This window comes from Lates calcarifer, linkage group LG5 (genome assembly GCF_001640805.2).
Source record: "Lates calcarifer isolate ASB-BC8 linkage group LG5, TLL_Latcal_v3, whole genome shotgun sequence".
Lineage (NCBI taxonomy): Eukaryota > Metazoa > Chordata > Actinopteri > Centropomidae > Lates > Lates calcarifer.
In genome coordinates this window covers 5,432,394-5,449,318 of record NC_066837.1, presented here as the reverse complement: position 1 = coordinate 5,449,318, position 16,925 = coordinate 5,432,394, and the positions used below count along the sequence as shown (strand labels likewise).

The 16,925-nt window shown below is 38.6% G+C and overlaps 1 protein-coding gene across 13 annotated transcripts in view; it reads left to right on the top strand.

The window, feature by feature from the left end:
* mad1l1 (mitotic arrest deficient 1 like 1) overlaps positions 1–16,925 on the top strand; it is an 87,282-nt gene that overhangs the window by 51,682 nt on the left and 18,675 nt on the right. For all 13 annotated transcript variants that reach the window (XM_051070507.1, XM_051070503.1, XM_051070501.1 and 10 more), the window contains exons 16-17: positions 11,976–12,207; positions 16,692–16,885. In XM_051070507.1, the coding sequence (XP_050926464.1) occupies positions 11,976–12,207; positions 16,692–16,885 (426 nt within the window). The remainder of the gene's footprint in view (positions 1–11,975; positions 12,208–16,691; positions 16,886–16,925) is intronic.

The window sequence follows — 16,925 nt, the reverse complement described above, 5'->3', positions numbered from 1 at the left end:
CCAATGTGGCTGGGAATGAAACCGGCTGAAATGAAATGAATTCTGGTTGGTAGCCACCTTAACATTACTCAAACACACACACAAGCGCACATGCATGACTGTGTGCATCTAATCCAGATACTTTCATCTTGAAAAGTTCCTTAACTAACTCTCTCAGTTATACCTGATCCCTTCTCCTTTTTAAATTGGCTCGACGTGTGTGCGTGTGTGTTTCATCTCAGTCAGGTCCTTAAACTCCCCTGACTCATACTGTACCAAACTAAGCCTACCAGGGCACTTTAATGAAGTGTGTGGGCAAGCGTGTTGGTTCCATTTAGCCCAGGGGTGAATGAAATCCATGTGTTCTCAAGCATGACCACCACTTTTAAGGCAATTGACAACCAAGTCTGTGTAGGTGTGTGTGTGCACAGCTTTCAAGGTTGCATGGTCAATAGATCAGGTCAGTTCTTAGGAGTTAATTTTTATGACTCCTCCATGGTCTAATGCACACCAAGAGACCTCGACATCAGACTGAGTGAAGATATGAGTGACTGAATGGAGAAGCATTTGAAAGGAGAAATGAATGGCTGAATGAATAGGCATGAGTGACTTACAAAATTGAATGCTTGAATAAACTGACTGTAGGTTCTTTCACTATATCTACTTGCACTTCAGAATCCCATGGCATAACCCATCATTTCCGTCCTGTCTTTATATTTAGATCACACTGACTGGTGTGACTGTCAGCCACTCAGATTACCAGTGTAATGGGACTGTTTTTCGTCCTCACCAGCTGTCTGTCAGGAGGCACTCTTGGGAAACTCTGATTTTCATACATCTATATTTCAAGTATTTATGTGTATTTACAATTGACATTTTGAATAGGCTACCATTAAAAAGCGCCTAGTTACGTATTATAGCAACTCAGTATTACCATCAACATTATAATATGTTACCTTTAGTTACAATCCTGATAGTGATAGTGTATACTAGTTGGGTGGTAGATGTTTGTCGTCATGGAAGGTGTCTGTCCTCACCAGGGATCTGGATCGTACTGCCAGATTAGTATGTTAGCCACATTTCGTTGGGTTTAACTCGTTGGGTTTTCTGTTCATGATGCTGGCTCACTGTTACCAGGGTCGATCACCCACATAAAAGTGACAAGTACTAATGACCAAGAGAGACATTTTATAGATCAGTAGACACAGTTTACCATAATAATTACGTCAGTGGTGGAAAAAATAGTTTTAGCACAACTGTGTGCCCATACTGATTTTAAAACAAGACGTTATAATAGATTTACCACTTTAACAGCCTATATGGTGATTAACTACACATAATTATAAATGCGGAATTCTGGCCAAATGGACTTTATCAAGGATTTATTTATTGTCTTTTTTTGGACAGACTAGCTGCACTTTTGCTCTTTGATTTGGCAACAGGAACTGTTTTCAGTGACTCACTTATTCATGGTATTTTGTTTATACTGAGACATATCCCCATAACAATGCCCTTACCTTGTAACAGCCTTTACTTTTAACACTTTATGTTATTCCTCATGTTTCCTCTGATTCTTATATTCTAGTTGTTTGATTATGTTGTATTTAACCCATGGTTTATCATGGTTTATTATGTTGTTTCTTTGAGAATATTGCCTCTTAAATGTGAACATTCACATAGCTGCATCAGTAAACCCAGAATTAGCTTTGTGAAACAGCTATGCCAGGCAGCTGAATGAGATCAAGACTAAGCTACACCTGCTTTGTGTTGCAGGCCCTTACCAGTTAAACTAATAAGGCTTGTACTTGTTATTTGATATATATTTTTCTTTAAGCAGCTGTTGTATGGTTGTTGTTTATCATCCTAACGAGTGATAGAGGAGGGATCCCTCTTCCATGACGGACAGACAGACAATAGATGTTGTGTACAAAATAGAGCAATAAAATTGATTTACAGTATGGACAATCAGGATGGCAACATTATGGATTTTGAACATTAAGGAAGGATATAATTTGGGAGGGCATCAAGCAACTTCAAGGTGCTGCCATCAGATAGGGCCTGAGCCTCATGACCTTCTCTCCACCATGACGACCTGGAAAGAGGACAGACTACATAAACATGCAAGAGGCAAAACCGGTCCAGCATGGAGAGCCTGAGTGAAAAGAGAATGTAGGGAGGAGAAAATGGGATAGAGGGAGAGAGGCACACAGCCTGGGTGCTCATTTGCTTGAGGGAATACACAAACAGAGGGTTAGAGAGATGCTGTGGTTATCAGGAAGTTTACAGTAACCCTGGAGAATGGCAACAGGTACCAGACCTAAAGTAATTAAAGAATTAGCCCCTAACTGAAAGGTAAGCCATAAAGAGGAGTTTTACGTTTGGATTTAAAGACCTCAGTGGAGTCAGACAGTCTGATGTCAGCAGGGAGGTTATTTCAGAGGAGGGGGGCACAATAGGAAAAGGCCCCACAGCCTGCTTACTTCTTTTTGGAACTGCAAAACTTTCATCTTTTTATTTTCAGAATTACGATGTTTTCTATTCATTTCAAACATTCATTATTGATGATGACAGAAATGTACATACATTACTTCCTGTGTGCCATATTTTTTTCCCTCCACCCCGGGTGGTCAAAAAAGAAAATGTGGAAGCTTCATGAATTGGTTATAGGTATTACCTGTTATCATTTGGCGGTAGAGAATAGCAAAACATAAAATTGACAAAATTATTGCATTCTAGATTAAAGTTGCAAGGGTAGATTTGAACAGAATGTGCTGGATGATTGTTTTATTGAAGTGGTTTTTGTAAGGATATTTGCTCTAAATTTGTCTGACAAGGCCTGCTGTATTCAATTCACTCTTATCATTAAGAACAATAATGTTATTTGCAGGCAGGCTTTCAGAACCTGTCAAGAGCTATTCTTCTCCATGTGTGTTCTGTCTTATTTTAAGTAGCCCCTCTGTGGTTTGGACCCTGTGTTCCTTCTGAGCAGAAAGACTATTTTGAAGTTGGTTGGTAACAAATAAAGAATCTGTTGTTTCCTATCAATCCATACACTACACATACCACACACACACATACTCTTCTCGGTCTGGACAGTTTTTTTCTTTTTGCACCACTACAGACCATTAACAGCTACAATTGTGGACTTAACACTGCTGCACTATGCCTTTGTGCTCTTGCTGTCATGTCCGTGTCTAGACAGAGATAATTGTTGCCGTTGCAAGAGGTTGCATCAACGTAGTCTCTCTGTTGTGCATGTGCTTATATAGGCAAGTGTATAATACATTCCATAGTAACATTATGTTTAGATATTGTTTTCAGATGGTAAGAGACATAGTGCTAGATGAAAAAGCTGTTGATATTTTGATATTTATTATGTATGTCATGCTTGTAGCCCAACTAAGCTTTTCTTTTATCCAGTCTTGATGTAGGTCTTAAGCTGTGCATCTGTTGTAGTAGTGATATCAAATGAAGGTTTGCATTTTTGTTGCACTTTTACCTATACAAAGGTTTGATCAAGTGGTAAGTGTTTAACAATTTAAGCAATTAAGACACATCTTAATGTTAAAGGCCTGCATGCAATCCCTTTGAGACAGCAATGTGGACATTTTTTCTTTCTTTTTTTTGCCCCTCCGGCAGTGACCCTAAGACTATAAAGTTCATAGTGAGAATGGGGTTTTATAGCAATGTGGCAAGTAGTCCCAAGATATTTTGCTCTTTATAATTTTGAGCAGATGACAGATCAGGTAATTGCCAGCAGTTGACAGCCCAGCCAACACAACAACAAAACAACAATCCGTTGTGACATGAACACTTACCACTTTGATAACCAGTTTCCTTTGGGGAACCCTGTCCATACTTATATTTTACTGACAACTGCAGTAAAATGGTGTTCAAGATGCACATAATTTTGATGAGAATGTCAGAGACCTTGTTACTCACTTAGGTGTCCTGATGAAGTGTTTTTGACCCCACTCACGTTCTGAGTAGTTTAAAATCAGGTTTTTGCAGATACTAAGTTCTATCCAATGCTTTTTATTTGTGTAACTTAAATTTTGATTAAATAGGTTGTGTATGTGTGTATGTGACACACTAAAATAACAGGTGTAGACTACTTAATCTTATACACCTTATCCGTGATGTGACACAATCTTCTAAAAAAGATGTCTCACTCTGTTGGATTTTGCTGGAACTAAAGAAACACTGTACATTGGTGTTACAGAGTGGAGGATCTATCTTAGACATTTTCTGACAGGGGCTTTCAGAGAGCACAAAAACCGGCAACAGCCAAGTTAAATTTAGACCTTTTCAGCAAATGACTTGCAGAATTAACATTAATTAGTAAAAGCTGAGTTGACGTTTGTCAATTTAACCAGCGAAAGCATTGCTCAGCTAAAAATGAGAAGCTGCTAGCTGAATGTTTTCTACACTGTATTGCTAATGATTATCAGTGTCAGAACTTAGTTAATATGTGTAGTTTTCCACTCTGTGTGTGAACCCACTGCTGTGCCCAAGTCATTTTTCACATTCACACATGCTAATTTTCACTGGCTAATGCAGAGGCTGCACAGTAGAGCCTGGATGTATTTAAAGGAAAGGAGTTAGAACACAGAGCAGAGTAGCAGAATTGCTCAATAAAAGAATCCTATTTTGATCTATGTCATTTTAATCAATACAGATCCATTAAAATATGCCTGGTGTCTGATATTGATCCTTTTTATCAGCTTGGTGCATCTCCACTACTTACTAATGAAATCTAATGACTTCTCAACAAAAAATACTAGATATCTTTTTAAATTAGAATATTTCCTCATATAAAGTAGTCCAGTCTTTTCCCCTTACTCCCTTTACCTCTTTTTAAACACTTTTTGAATTGTTTTGAATTTATGTCACAGGCCCAAATTGTGTAAAGCTGAAGCGGGTCTCTGCAAAATCCTTAAATACATGAGGCTGTTGTATACTGTGGATGGGTGTTTTCCAAAAAACACACCAGTTAAGCTCCGTCTGATCTTGATATTGGTAACTGAAAGATGGCAGCAGCAGCAGTTGAGAACAAGAAGGCACAGTCTCTTCCATCAGTATCAGTCTTTCCCAGTACTGAAGTTCTCTTGAAGTTTAAACTTATAAGAACTTTCCCTTTATCACCATGAAGCTTGTATTCCAGTGTTGTTACTGTTGACTGAGCCCCTTTCCCACCAGACACAGTGTCTTCTCATCACGCTCTGGCATGCAGGGTGTTGTGTACGCTGGTAGGAAGAAAAAATCATGACGTTTCTATATAAAACTGAAAACAGCTTTCTGACTTGTGAGCAGAGAAGATGATGGCAGTGCCGCTCAGTTTTTGTCCCGTAAATCAGTGAAACGATTCAAGATGTCAGAGAAGAGTGCCTCATCCACCTTTAGCCTGCTCAGTGTAAGATGCAATTTGAGAGGGAAATGTCGGTAATGACAGTTATGGTGAAACACATTTGACTGAACATAAGTATTTTTCTGCTTTTTACTTCAAGACCTCCAAAGGAGAGATTTTTGGCTGGATTTTCTTTACTGGAAAATACTCAGTGGAATATTGCAAAATCTCCCCTTTACAACCTTTAAAGTCATAATCAGTTCTCTAACATATAAATTACAGCTATTCCCTGTTCAGCTATAAAATGAAGAAAACCCATCAGTCTTGTAGCTGGTAAACTAGAACAAGTAAATGGGAGGCCATGTACCAGCCCTAAGACACAAGAAGGATCACTCTAATGTTTGCTTCATACAGGTGAGATGGTTCACTGTGACCGACTTATCTGATGCTCTTGTCTCTGCAGTCCCTATCACACTAGCTAACACACTTTTCTTCAGTGGGAAAGGGTAGAACCCAATTTGTGGGTCAAATGACTGCAGTAGTTCAGGGTATTTATTGGCTTCTGCTCTGATCAGCACCTAGATGGACATGCAAATTTTTCCTCCTTTTCCCGCCATGATACCGTGCATTGAGATTTTGGATGTTGGTGTTAATAGCTAGGAAATTTGTATTTGTGTTATGTTTTACAATTTGTGTGAATGGCATGCAATGGCAGTTTTTTTCTTTGTATGCAGCATTGCAAGATCCAACATTGGCAAGACAGTGAGGCAACAATACACGCAGTATATGCATTCATTTTAGTGTAAAAATACATGTTAAAAAGATGTGATACTAAGAAGTGAGGAGGAAATTTTGGAGCTCAGATTCTGCTGCTATGCAGACCTTGCCTCCATGCTTTCTGAGAACAACCTCAGCCTCTTCTTGTGTATCCAGAGACAACTCTAGAGGCTCAGGTCTCTAGGGTTGTCTATAGCCTACCAGAGATTCTGATGCTACATGGTCTAAAAAGCTCATCTGCCATTATATAAAAGAGATAGCGACTCTGACCCCTCACCTCTTTGGGATTCAGTGATTGCTCTGGGAGCACTTACTTACTTACAGTCAGAGTAACTGAAGACATAAGGGTGTAAAGCTATAAGATATACTGCGAGACATCTTTGGTGACATGTTAGTGATATTAAAGCTCTGTCTGTGCAGCTTTCCTGTATGGAGTGAACACTACACCAGGGAATCTGAATGTTACCTTACAGCTTTTTTCTGCCTTTGTCCCAGATCTGAGCAGCTCATGCTGACCTGTGAATCTTGATGCCTTCGCACTACTCTTCAGAACAACATATCCTTATCATAAGCATATCAAAAGATACCAGATATTTGTGTCCTACACTAAACCTTATGGGGATAAGCCTGTTCCCAAACAAAACTTTCTTAGTGCATTGTGGATACTATTGCACTATTACCTCTACTTCTAACTCCACCTTGAGCTTTCAGGCTCCAATTTTTTATCTTCCACCAGGGACCTGCCTGCGCTGTTGAAGTGACTCTCTTTCAGGACATCTGTGCTGCAGCAAGCTGGTCACCATCAAATTTTACCTATGCAGGAAAAAACACTTGAGCATTACCCAGATTAATCCATGGGTCTGTTATTGCCTTATGGATAGGAATACAGTGCCTGCTCAGCCATGCCATGTAATTGTAATTTTGGTGAACTGATCCTTTAAACACATCTGTGAATTCTTCAGGCCAGATGTAGACATTCTGTAAAGGCGGAGAGGCTAAAAAAAAAAAAAGCCAAGCCAAGAAATGAACTCCAATCTGTTTTTGGTAATATGACTCAGTGAAAGAGGTTCGCTGCTCCAGTGTCATCCTCTGTCTCTTCATTCAACCTTGCTTTATCAGTTCATGTGGATTAAGGGTGTGTGCGTGTATGTGCGTTTTTTTTTCCTTGTTATTTTTTGATAGTACTCCTCTGCTCTCACACACATACACTCACTCACCATTAGTGTGTCACCTGTTCCATTAGTGACTCATGTGTCCCCTGTGGTCGGTGCTGTGTTGAGTATATAAGTGGATGTTTCAGAGCGATTTGTTCAGCTGTGTTAAAAACAGACATTGTTCCCTGGACTGTGATCCCCCTCCCTCCCCATACTCTCTCTCTCTCTCCCCCCCGCCCCCAATACTCTTGATCTCTTGCTCTGTTGCTCTCTTTTCTTGCCTCTTTTTAAAACAGACTCTGCTCCCTGGTATTAGATGTGTTGTTATTGTTGTTCTATGAATAAGAGATATGTAGCCTCAGGCGCTTAGAATGGCACTCCACCTTGCTGCACTGTAAATACTGTGTTAAAGAGTAGGCTGTATATGTGCATGTAAACACACACACACACACACACACACACAAATAGGCCAAGTGAAATACTGTAATATTAAGCAGTTTGCTTACATCCACTTTGAAACTCAGGTAATTTAGCATTTCTCTGTTGTTGCAGCAGTGAACTAAATTATAATTTATGACCACACTATGCACCACTTTTTCTTCACAAATGCAGACATACATGTGCAATTGAAGGTTATTATACCTTTCTGCATTTTATAGATTACCATCCCTGTTTGTGAGACTCTTAAGGTTTCATTTTTTTTTTTTATTTCATACATATTGTACTTATTCAGTTCTGATTCAATTAATACGTTTTCTGCACACAAGGTAAAATTGATGGATCTTTTCCATATTCTCTTTTCAATTCAATTTGTGCTGAGGGTTCAATTAAAAAATGATTATGCTGTTTCCTGGCTTACTCTGAAATGGAGAAATACATTTCCTTTGTTTTTGCTGTTGAGCAGTCAATTAAAACTTTGCCCCTCTGCTCAGTCCAGGCATCCAGAAAGTGAAATATGAATACCACGGCCAAATCATTTTAATTTTCGTTAGCTTGACCTAATTTTAAAGAAGTATGTTTGAAAGAGTTTTCACTTTTTGACAGAATGTAGCTGTTGGCTGCGTTTTGTGCTGGGTTTACAGCTCTAATCTACATATCTGTCTCACACTATCTGGCTCTCCCCTTCCACTCTCTCTCGTTGTTTATCACAGCACACATACAGACGCATCCTTGAATAAACTCTCCATACACAGATGTAGAACTTCAAAAGATTTACTCAGGAAGAAAATAAACCAGGACTTTATTTGGCTGTGACGTGTGTGCGGTCCAGTTGAAATAGTTTGATATAAATACGCACATTCTCTGCTCCTCATGTTGGAAAGCTCAATCCCTCTGTTCCTCTTAAATTATACAAAGTGTTATTTATAAGCGTATGAGGCTTTTTTTCCCCCTCCATCCATGATGCTTTTTCCCTACGCTGAAGGCAATGATAGCCCATTCACCCTTTGTTTTCACCATGTTCTTTACCTATGTCCTTCACCATTTCCCATCTTCATATCCCCTTTCTCCTCGTCTGCCTCCTGCTCTCCCCCACGCCTCTAGTTTATTTGGCAACCGTCGCTTGGGGGCATATTGAATCTAATTTAGCCAGTAATCAAGAGCTCAGATTGGTGTGTGCGCATGTTGTGTGTGTGTGTGTGTGTGTGTGTGTGTGTGTTCATGTCCCTGTTTGTGTGTTTCCCTTATATTGGCATTAGCTAAGCTCATTTACCCAGACCTTACAGAGTCAGAAGGAAACAAAGTAAGAAAAGAAGGAAATTTTCTTTTATGGAAATCATTTTTGTTTTAGTATTTGCTTTCAATTCAGAGTGTTCTCACGTTGCTAATATTTATCTGTATTTGATGAACATTATATGTTATGTAATTTTGTGTTACTCTGTTTGATAGATATGCTGCTACCTAAACTTTAAGAATGCCAGTGTTTTGGCAGTGTTTATAAACATTTGTTAAATCATGAAACATTTAGTAAAAATATTTAATCACTTGCATATTTATTATGGCGTTATATATCAGATTTGTTCATCTTGATGCGTCAAAGTGAAATTATTTAAGTTGGCTAACTAAGAGGCTTTTCAGTCCTACTCTTGACAGTTCTGTTTACATTAAAAGACAAGAAAGCTCTGTTCACCACTCTTACTTCATGTGGTGCATACAGTGTATCAGTGCAAAGAGAGTACTCTGGGAAATAAAGGAGGTAGGCAGTCCGGTGCTCATAACTTCACTGTATTATCCTGTATCCTCTGTAGAGAAGATTTTGGCAGGCTAGGTGAAACAGAGCAGTCATAGGTTACACAGAAAAGAAATATCTGTAGATATAGAAAGTTGAAAATAAAGCGACCTATTTGAATTTGAAATTTCCTGTCTCCTACACAAGCATTTAGCGGCAGACTTGCTTCATTCATGCAACGTTGGCATCACCATTTAGATAAATCTAAGATTAATCTAAATATAAGCACATAGTGATTTGTTAAATTCTCGAAATAACCTGTTGATGTTCTCATATCTCATATCTGTCTGTGCATTCCACCTGTTTTTAATGCACGTTTTTAGTTTGTGCAGGACAAAGCGGAAATTAGATGTCAGATATTACAAAAAAGTTTTTATGCTTGGCTGAGGTGCAAAAGTTTGTGTGTCGATAAAAACAAAATGAAGACAAACTTGGCTGATAAATCATGATGTACATGAAGCATGTGACTTGTTTGTCTCTTTTGGTGTCTTAATTGCATCATCTTGTTTTGCCTTCTTTGTCTGTAATGATTTAATAGAACCTGAACCAGCTGTTTATCTCAATACACTTAACTCCTAATACACACATAATGATAGTGGATGGAAATGAGCATCAATCAGTGTCTTTTGCTGCTTTACAGAAAATTGGGACGGTATTTGCATTTGGATGGAAACCATACTTGTGTTATGCATTTGTATATATGGTATATTTCTAAAAAATGAATGTACTAAAATGCGCTGAAGTTGCATTAATTATAAGTATGAGTGAATGTATGGACTGTTGTTGTATTGTTTCCCTGCCAAAATGGATAAGAAAATAATCTTACTGTAGCTGGATGTGTATACTTTTGTACATTGACTTTTTAGGTGTTGCTTTATCACATAACCAAGACAGATCAGACTTTTTGATATCTATAAACTACACAATTGCTGCAATAAAGTAACCTGAAGTACATCATACAACACCTGAGATTACATTTTTTTTCATCGAAAAAATCCAATCTGTTTCACTATCTGAAATCTAATAGTGCCAAGCATGGGACATGGATATTTATTACACTCAAACTCTTCAGCAGCACTTGAACAGACATAATGGAAGAAGAAAAATACACAGTTAAATGATGAATGGGTGCAAAGTGTGCAGTATTTAAAATGGACAAGTTTTCTGTCCTCATTGTGACTGCAAGCATAGACTCATTTCTTGGAAAGCACTTTTGTGCATGCACTTCACCTCTCATCTCCTCCCCATTTATTCCTCTGAATCACAGTCAGCACACACCCTTATGGTTTCCATAAAACACCTGTTGTCCTTCTGTCAAGTTCTTGTTTTTACCACACACTTCACAGAAGTGCATCAGCACAATGAATGATTTCAGCTTGTGTTCAGAAGTACCTGGTTTTTCATATGTTGTAGACTTGTGCAGTATGCATATTCTATAGGACTTGGAGTTATTATATCTGTAAACTTGAAATGCTGTTTACTTGATCAATAGTGGGAAAAAGGTCCATGGGGAAGGACAGAGAGACTGGATACCAGTTGTAGCCCTGTGTTATTTTTCATCCATACAAGACCAGACAGGCCTAAATTGACAACATGATCTAACTGTTCTATACTGTTGTCATCCTATAAAGCTACAATATGCACGTTATTGGAAAACAAGCTAGTACTAGCATGAGTCTCGACACTTCTCCTTCTCTCCTGCTCTGTTGCTTTCCACGCAGACCTTCACCTACACTGTTACAGGAGTCTGGAGCTCACAAGTCTGAGTGTCAGTCATAGCCACATCTTCACAGAAGCCATTTGACAGCACCTCTCCACATTAAGATTTTATGGAGCATATTTCAACTAATAAAATATTAGCAAAAAGCTACACACTGTAGATTTAATGCCAGTGAAGATGGATCTCAATCCAACACACAGTGAGAGCTGAACAAAGACAGACTTTGTGCAGTCATGTACAGCTGATACAATGAATGAGTTTATTAACAGAAATGAATCTACAGTGGTTTTGATCATATTCCCAAAGCACTCCAAATTTTTATAGAAATAATTAGATTAGATCTGTACCTCTTTGTATATATATTTGTATACATATACAAAGAGGTATATGTATTTGTGGTTTCATGGTGGGTTATTCACCAAATAGTTCTTGGTCGGGCACAGTGACTCCGCTCAGTCTTGTTAGCATGATGTTGACATTGCCAGGAAACTGACGGAGATGTTAGAGTGTCCTCAGAGTCTTGTCCTTAAAGAAACACATTTGCACAACAAATGGGGAAAGTGTTAAAAGTAGGAAGAAGACATTGGTTCAACTGAGGTGCATGCTTTTGGTGTTTCAAATAAGAATAAAAAATTAGGGTAATGAAATGAATCCTCAGTGAGTTTGAGTTTGGATGTGAAGATTGTATCTTGAATCCACTCAAGATCTCAGAAGAAAAACTGTACAATTGATGGACATCTAATCTTTGTCTTTGTCTCTTTCTTGTCTCAGGGGGACTATGATCCAGTCAAAACCAGAGTTCTTCACCTCAAAATGAACCCCACTGCTGTTGCCAAGCAACAGCGCCAGCAGGAAGTGGAGGCTCTTCGGGAGGAAGTGACACATCTCAGGGAACTTGTGCGCTCGCTGCAGGATGGTGGATCTCTAGTCCATTCTCAAGATGACTCCAGCATGCACAGCTCCAGCCTCGGCCTCAGTTTGCCACCATCAAAAGAGATTCTAGGTAAGATCCACAACACATACACACATTCACAGATTCCCTTGTATGAAATTAGCACATTAGCTTGTAATAGCCTCATAATAAATAAAATAGGGTTGGGCACGTGCACTGACTTTTCCATTGTCCATCACATTTCCATTACCGTTAATTTTTTTATGGAGCTGAACATGAGTTTAGCGGCAGAGCAAATATTATAGTTGACATAAATCTTTACCAACACAGAATGCATTAATGTGGGACACAGAAAGTACATGCACATAATGGGACTCGATTTGAGCTGTAATGAGCTACAGCTAGTTTTCATTCTATAGCACTAAGCTCGAAATGTAACGTAATATACATACTGTGTTAAATATGAGTGGATAAGCTGTTTTGCATTATGTTTGAACAGGCTGAATTTGCTGCAGGCTTTCATAGTTTGCATTATGGAAGTAATTTGATGTTTTTCTACTTTTTGAATTTCTTCACTGCGTTTCTTTAACGTAGTTCTGTTGTCTCTGAAAGGTTTTCTCTTCGCTTTTCCCATGTAATATTTCTGCCTAAATAAGCACTTCACTTTTGCCAGACTAATGTATAAAAATGAGATGAGAGAAACTGTTAAGTTACTCCCTCTGGTGGCTGCATTCCTAAACCAAAGTAAGCAGAAAATAGCTTAATTGATATTTAAGGCCAATGAGGTCTGTGTCCTCCTAGGTGTGAGTGTATGACAGACGGTTGGAGGGAAGACGTGTAGTTATGACAGGGTTAAATATTTAATTGGAGCTCAGGGCACTTCATTGCTGGAAGTGTGTTAAGTAATTTGTCTTCTGAGCACCAATGCGCTCTCTCTCTCTCTCTCTCTCTCTCTCTCTCTCTCTCTCACTCTCTCTCTCACTCTCACATCTCATCTCTCTCGCCTCTTACACCTGCCACCCTTGGTTTTATTTTTTACACTTCCTTTCACTTTTGTCTTCTTTCATTTTCCCTGGCCTTTAAATGTTGCCTGTCTGTTCCTGACTCATTCTTTTCTTGTACCTTTTTTGTCCAGGTGAAATGATGATTGAGTTTCTTACCAGTGTGCTCAATTTAAACTCGAGCAGATAATGCAGACCTAGCTTGTGATATCTGTTCTTATCTTCAGACCAGTACTGTCAGTACAGTAGAATGTCTGGAACAGTATCAAAGATGAACTGCATAATTTGAATGTCTAAGACATTGGTTATGCATAAAAATTTTATTCCTTGTACTATACATATATGACTAAATTTGTTATAAATTCCACTGTTGGTAATGGTAGTGGTGATTTTTTGTGCTGTCTAGAAGTTACAAATTCAAAATGACCCTTTTTGAAGGTTATCTCTTGCAAAACAAAGTGCTCAGTGTAGGAATTAACTTGTAACTACAGTGTGGCTTTTTGAGTCTGTGATTATGATACCTGATTTCCTTTAGTCTAAACTGTGGTTCACAAAAATATTTGTAATCACAGGCAGGCAAACGCTTGGAAATATACAGTCTTGTATTTTTTGATTTGGCACCATATGTGTATAGTTGAGCAGTGTGTTACCAGAGACCATTAGGGCTAAGTGTGCTTTACAGTTAGGTTTAATGAGATTCTAAACCGTTACAGTGGCAAAAAACATTTTGAATGATGTTGAGGATTAAAGTGACAGCATTTACTCTTTGATATGACTCATTTGCACAGAATCTTCATTATACTCATCAAGCATTTTTTAAATATTAAATTAAACCGATGAATTGAGCTATTGTTATTAAGTGCTGTTCCAGGCTTTACACATGGCTGCATTTTGTGAATGAAGGTTTTTTTTTTTTTTTTTTGCTCCTTCTTGGAAGCATCCTGAGGGTTACTTTGCAGTTGGAATTGAAAACATTACTGAACATATTGGGATTTGAACACTCAGTTCTTCTGTCTTCCTGCTGTGGGGCTTCATTTTATTTCAGTAAACCATTTTGTCATTGTCCATGATTTATCCAGAGAGTAAACTGTACCATTTACAGATGACTCTTGCCAGGCCATACATTTAGTAAACTTCTGCTGTTCTTTATTGTTAAACCAACAACATACTTTTTGGATTGTTGCATCCAGTTAAATGGATACAAATGCAAACTTCGGGAGCTGTTCAAGTTGAAAAATAAGCAGGCAAAAATATATAAACAAGAAGCTCCCTCAGCTTCTTGACAGCTTTCATGAGACTGTGCACCCAGACCCGTAGAGACCAATTAAGGGCAAAAGTCAGAAGTAACTAACTTTCTCAAAATTTGACAGTTGGGTCTTCTAACTGCGAATATTTTTGATTTAGCAGCTCAACACACAGGTTGGCATGTATTTACACATTCATCTTTGCGAATGCAGATGCAATAACACTCCATGTCCCTGTGTACATGTCTATTTGTCTGCATGTTACATTAAATTTCAGCAGCGTCTACTTCATGCTGTCACTTGAGAATTAGCAGTCGTTTTTCAGGGCAGTTTGATAGCTGTCACAGAGTGACAGTTTTGTCACAATCCCGAAGTCTTGAAACAGTATTTATCAGCACTGACTGACACTCCAGAGGAGCCCAGTCACCCAGGAGACAGACAGGCTCACAGACAGAAACACTGACAGACTCTTAAATTTATACTTTCTAGCCATCTACTTGTTTAATAATGACAGATAAAAATGTAATGGGCTAAGATGTATGAAAAGAAGAGTGATGGGTAGAAATAATTATCAATCATAGCAGGGTTAGAAGCCTGGGCTATGAAAATGTACCACTGTTTTTATTAAATACTCTTGAAAGTATATAAAAGGTGTGTGTGCGCATGTGTCTGTGTGTCTATGATTGCACAAGAGACTGGAGAAGTTGTGACTGGTTAAAAGTATAATTCTTATCAAAGAAGATGTACATTTAAGCAACTGAAATGCCTTTCACTTTGAAAAATCAAGGCAAACTAAGCTTTTCAGGGGTTTTAAATAAGCATTTTATTTATTCATTAGCCTTGGTGAAATTGTTTTTCTTTCTTACCCATGTTTTTTTTAAAACACTTTCCTAAAATGTAACTTTGACAGAATCGAGAAAGGGTTAGAAAAGGCATTTTCTGTGATGTAAGTAGCAGGAACAAGACTGGGGACAATTGCTGATTTAGTGAAGAGAACAATTTGCCTGAATTTACACCTTGATACTCACTACTATTTAAGTACAGCAATCTTAGAGAATAAGTAGAGCAATCTGTCCACTTTTGAATGCAGACCTTTTGAAAAGGGTGGAGAAATGCACTTCCACTAAAGATGTTTGGGTTCAGATAAAAGCTTCCAAACTGAACTCCATTTTTTGGCTGAAATCATAGAAATAGCAATCAAATGACGTTGACTGTCAATGACTGCCAGCATCAGTGGAGACTCTGCTTCACTCTGCAGATAATAGTTTGCCTGAGGCGTCTGACACTTTGGTCAGATGTGTTAATAACACATACACAAACCCATTAAAGTTTTTCAGTAAGTGCTGACAGTAACACAATGGAAACGTGTGCCTTTTTGTGGTTGTTCTGCTCTCCTCCCTCATTTCACCGTTTCTGAGGCTTCATAATATTCATGCACAATCACACAGGCTCAAATGCATGTGTATCCCATTTAACATTTCTTGCAGTGATAACATTGTCAATAATTCTGTCCGTCATGACTCATTTTTGCTCAGACCTAATTTTTCTGGCTTCTCAAATCAAGCCTTCAAATTAAAGTAATTATCGCAAATTGATTTTCAACAAATTAAAGTCAAGCCCCATTCTGCTTCTCTGCTCCATGATTTTCTCTCTGCTCCCAGCTATGATATGTGGCTGACTGCTTTAGTCACCACCACTCTCTGAGCATTATAGTGTTTTGTAGACCCTAAGTGAGCAGATGGAGTGCTGCAGGGAATGTATACTTGATATGAAGCCATTCATCTATGCCAGCATTTAATCTATTTGGGCGGCCCGCCCAGGTATATTAAGACCCGCCCATATGGGTGAAATCACTTGGTTTCAACTTGCATTACAACACTTTATTTCACCCTTTCAAACTAACTGTCTGAGTTGCATGCCCTGCAGCAACTGAGTGGGGAGTATAGGCTTCACTGTGTTCAGCTGTCTAGCTAAAGTCTACCTGCAAATGAGATGTTTAGGGAATATCAGTAAATTGTAGCTACAAAAAATAACCTGGGTTACATTCTCCTCCTCTAAACTGCATGAGTCTCTGCTATGCATGCACAGCGCCCACATGCCACACCACCCACCACCACAAGTAAATTCTCAAACACTGGGAAACACTGTATGCTGCATGAGGCTAGTGAGTTGAGCATATACTAGTAGTCTTACACATGAAGCAGAATCTTAGAGTGGACTCCCTGAGTTGCACATGCACATAAAGAGTGATATTTTTTTTTTACAAAAACAACAACTACCAACCAAATTCTAGACCAGCGTGAAAACATCTGACTTACATATTCTCTCCTAACTTCTCTGTGTGTGGCAGATTTACGTAAGCAGATGGAGAGTTCTGAGCTCAGGAACCAGAGGCTGAAGGAGGTGTTTCAGAGGAAAATCCAGGAATTCCGCACAGTCTGCTACGTCCTGACTGGCTATCAGATAGATATCACAACTGAGAACCAATACAGGCTCACGTCAGTGTATGCAGAGCACATGGACGACTCCTTGCTCTTCAAAAAGGTATGTATACTTTACACTTAGGGCTGGGTAATGTTTATAC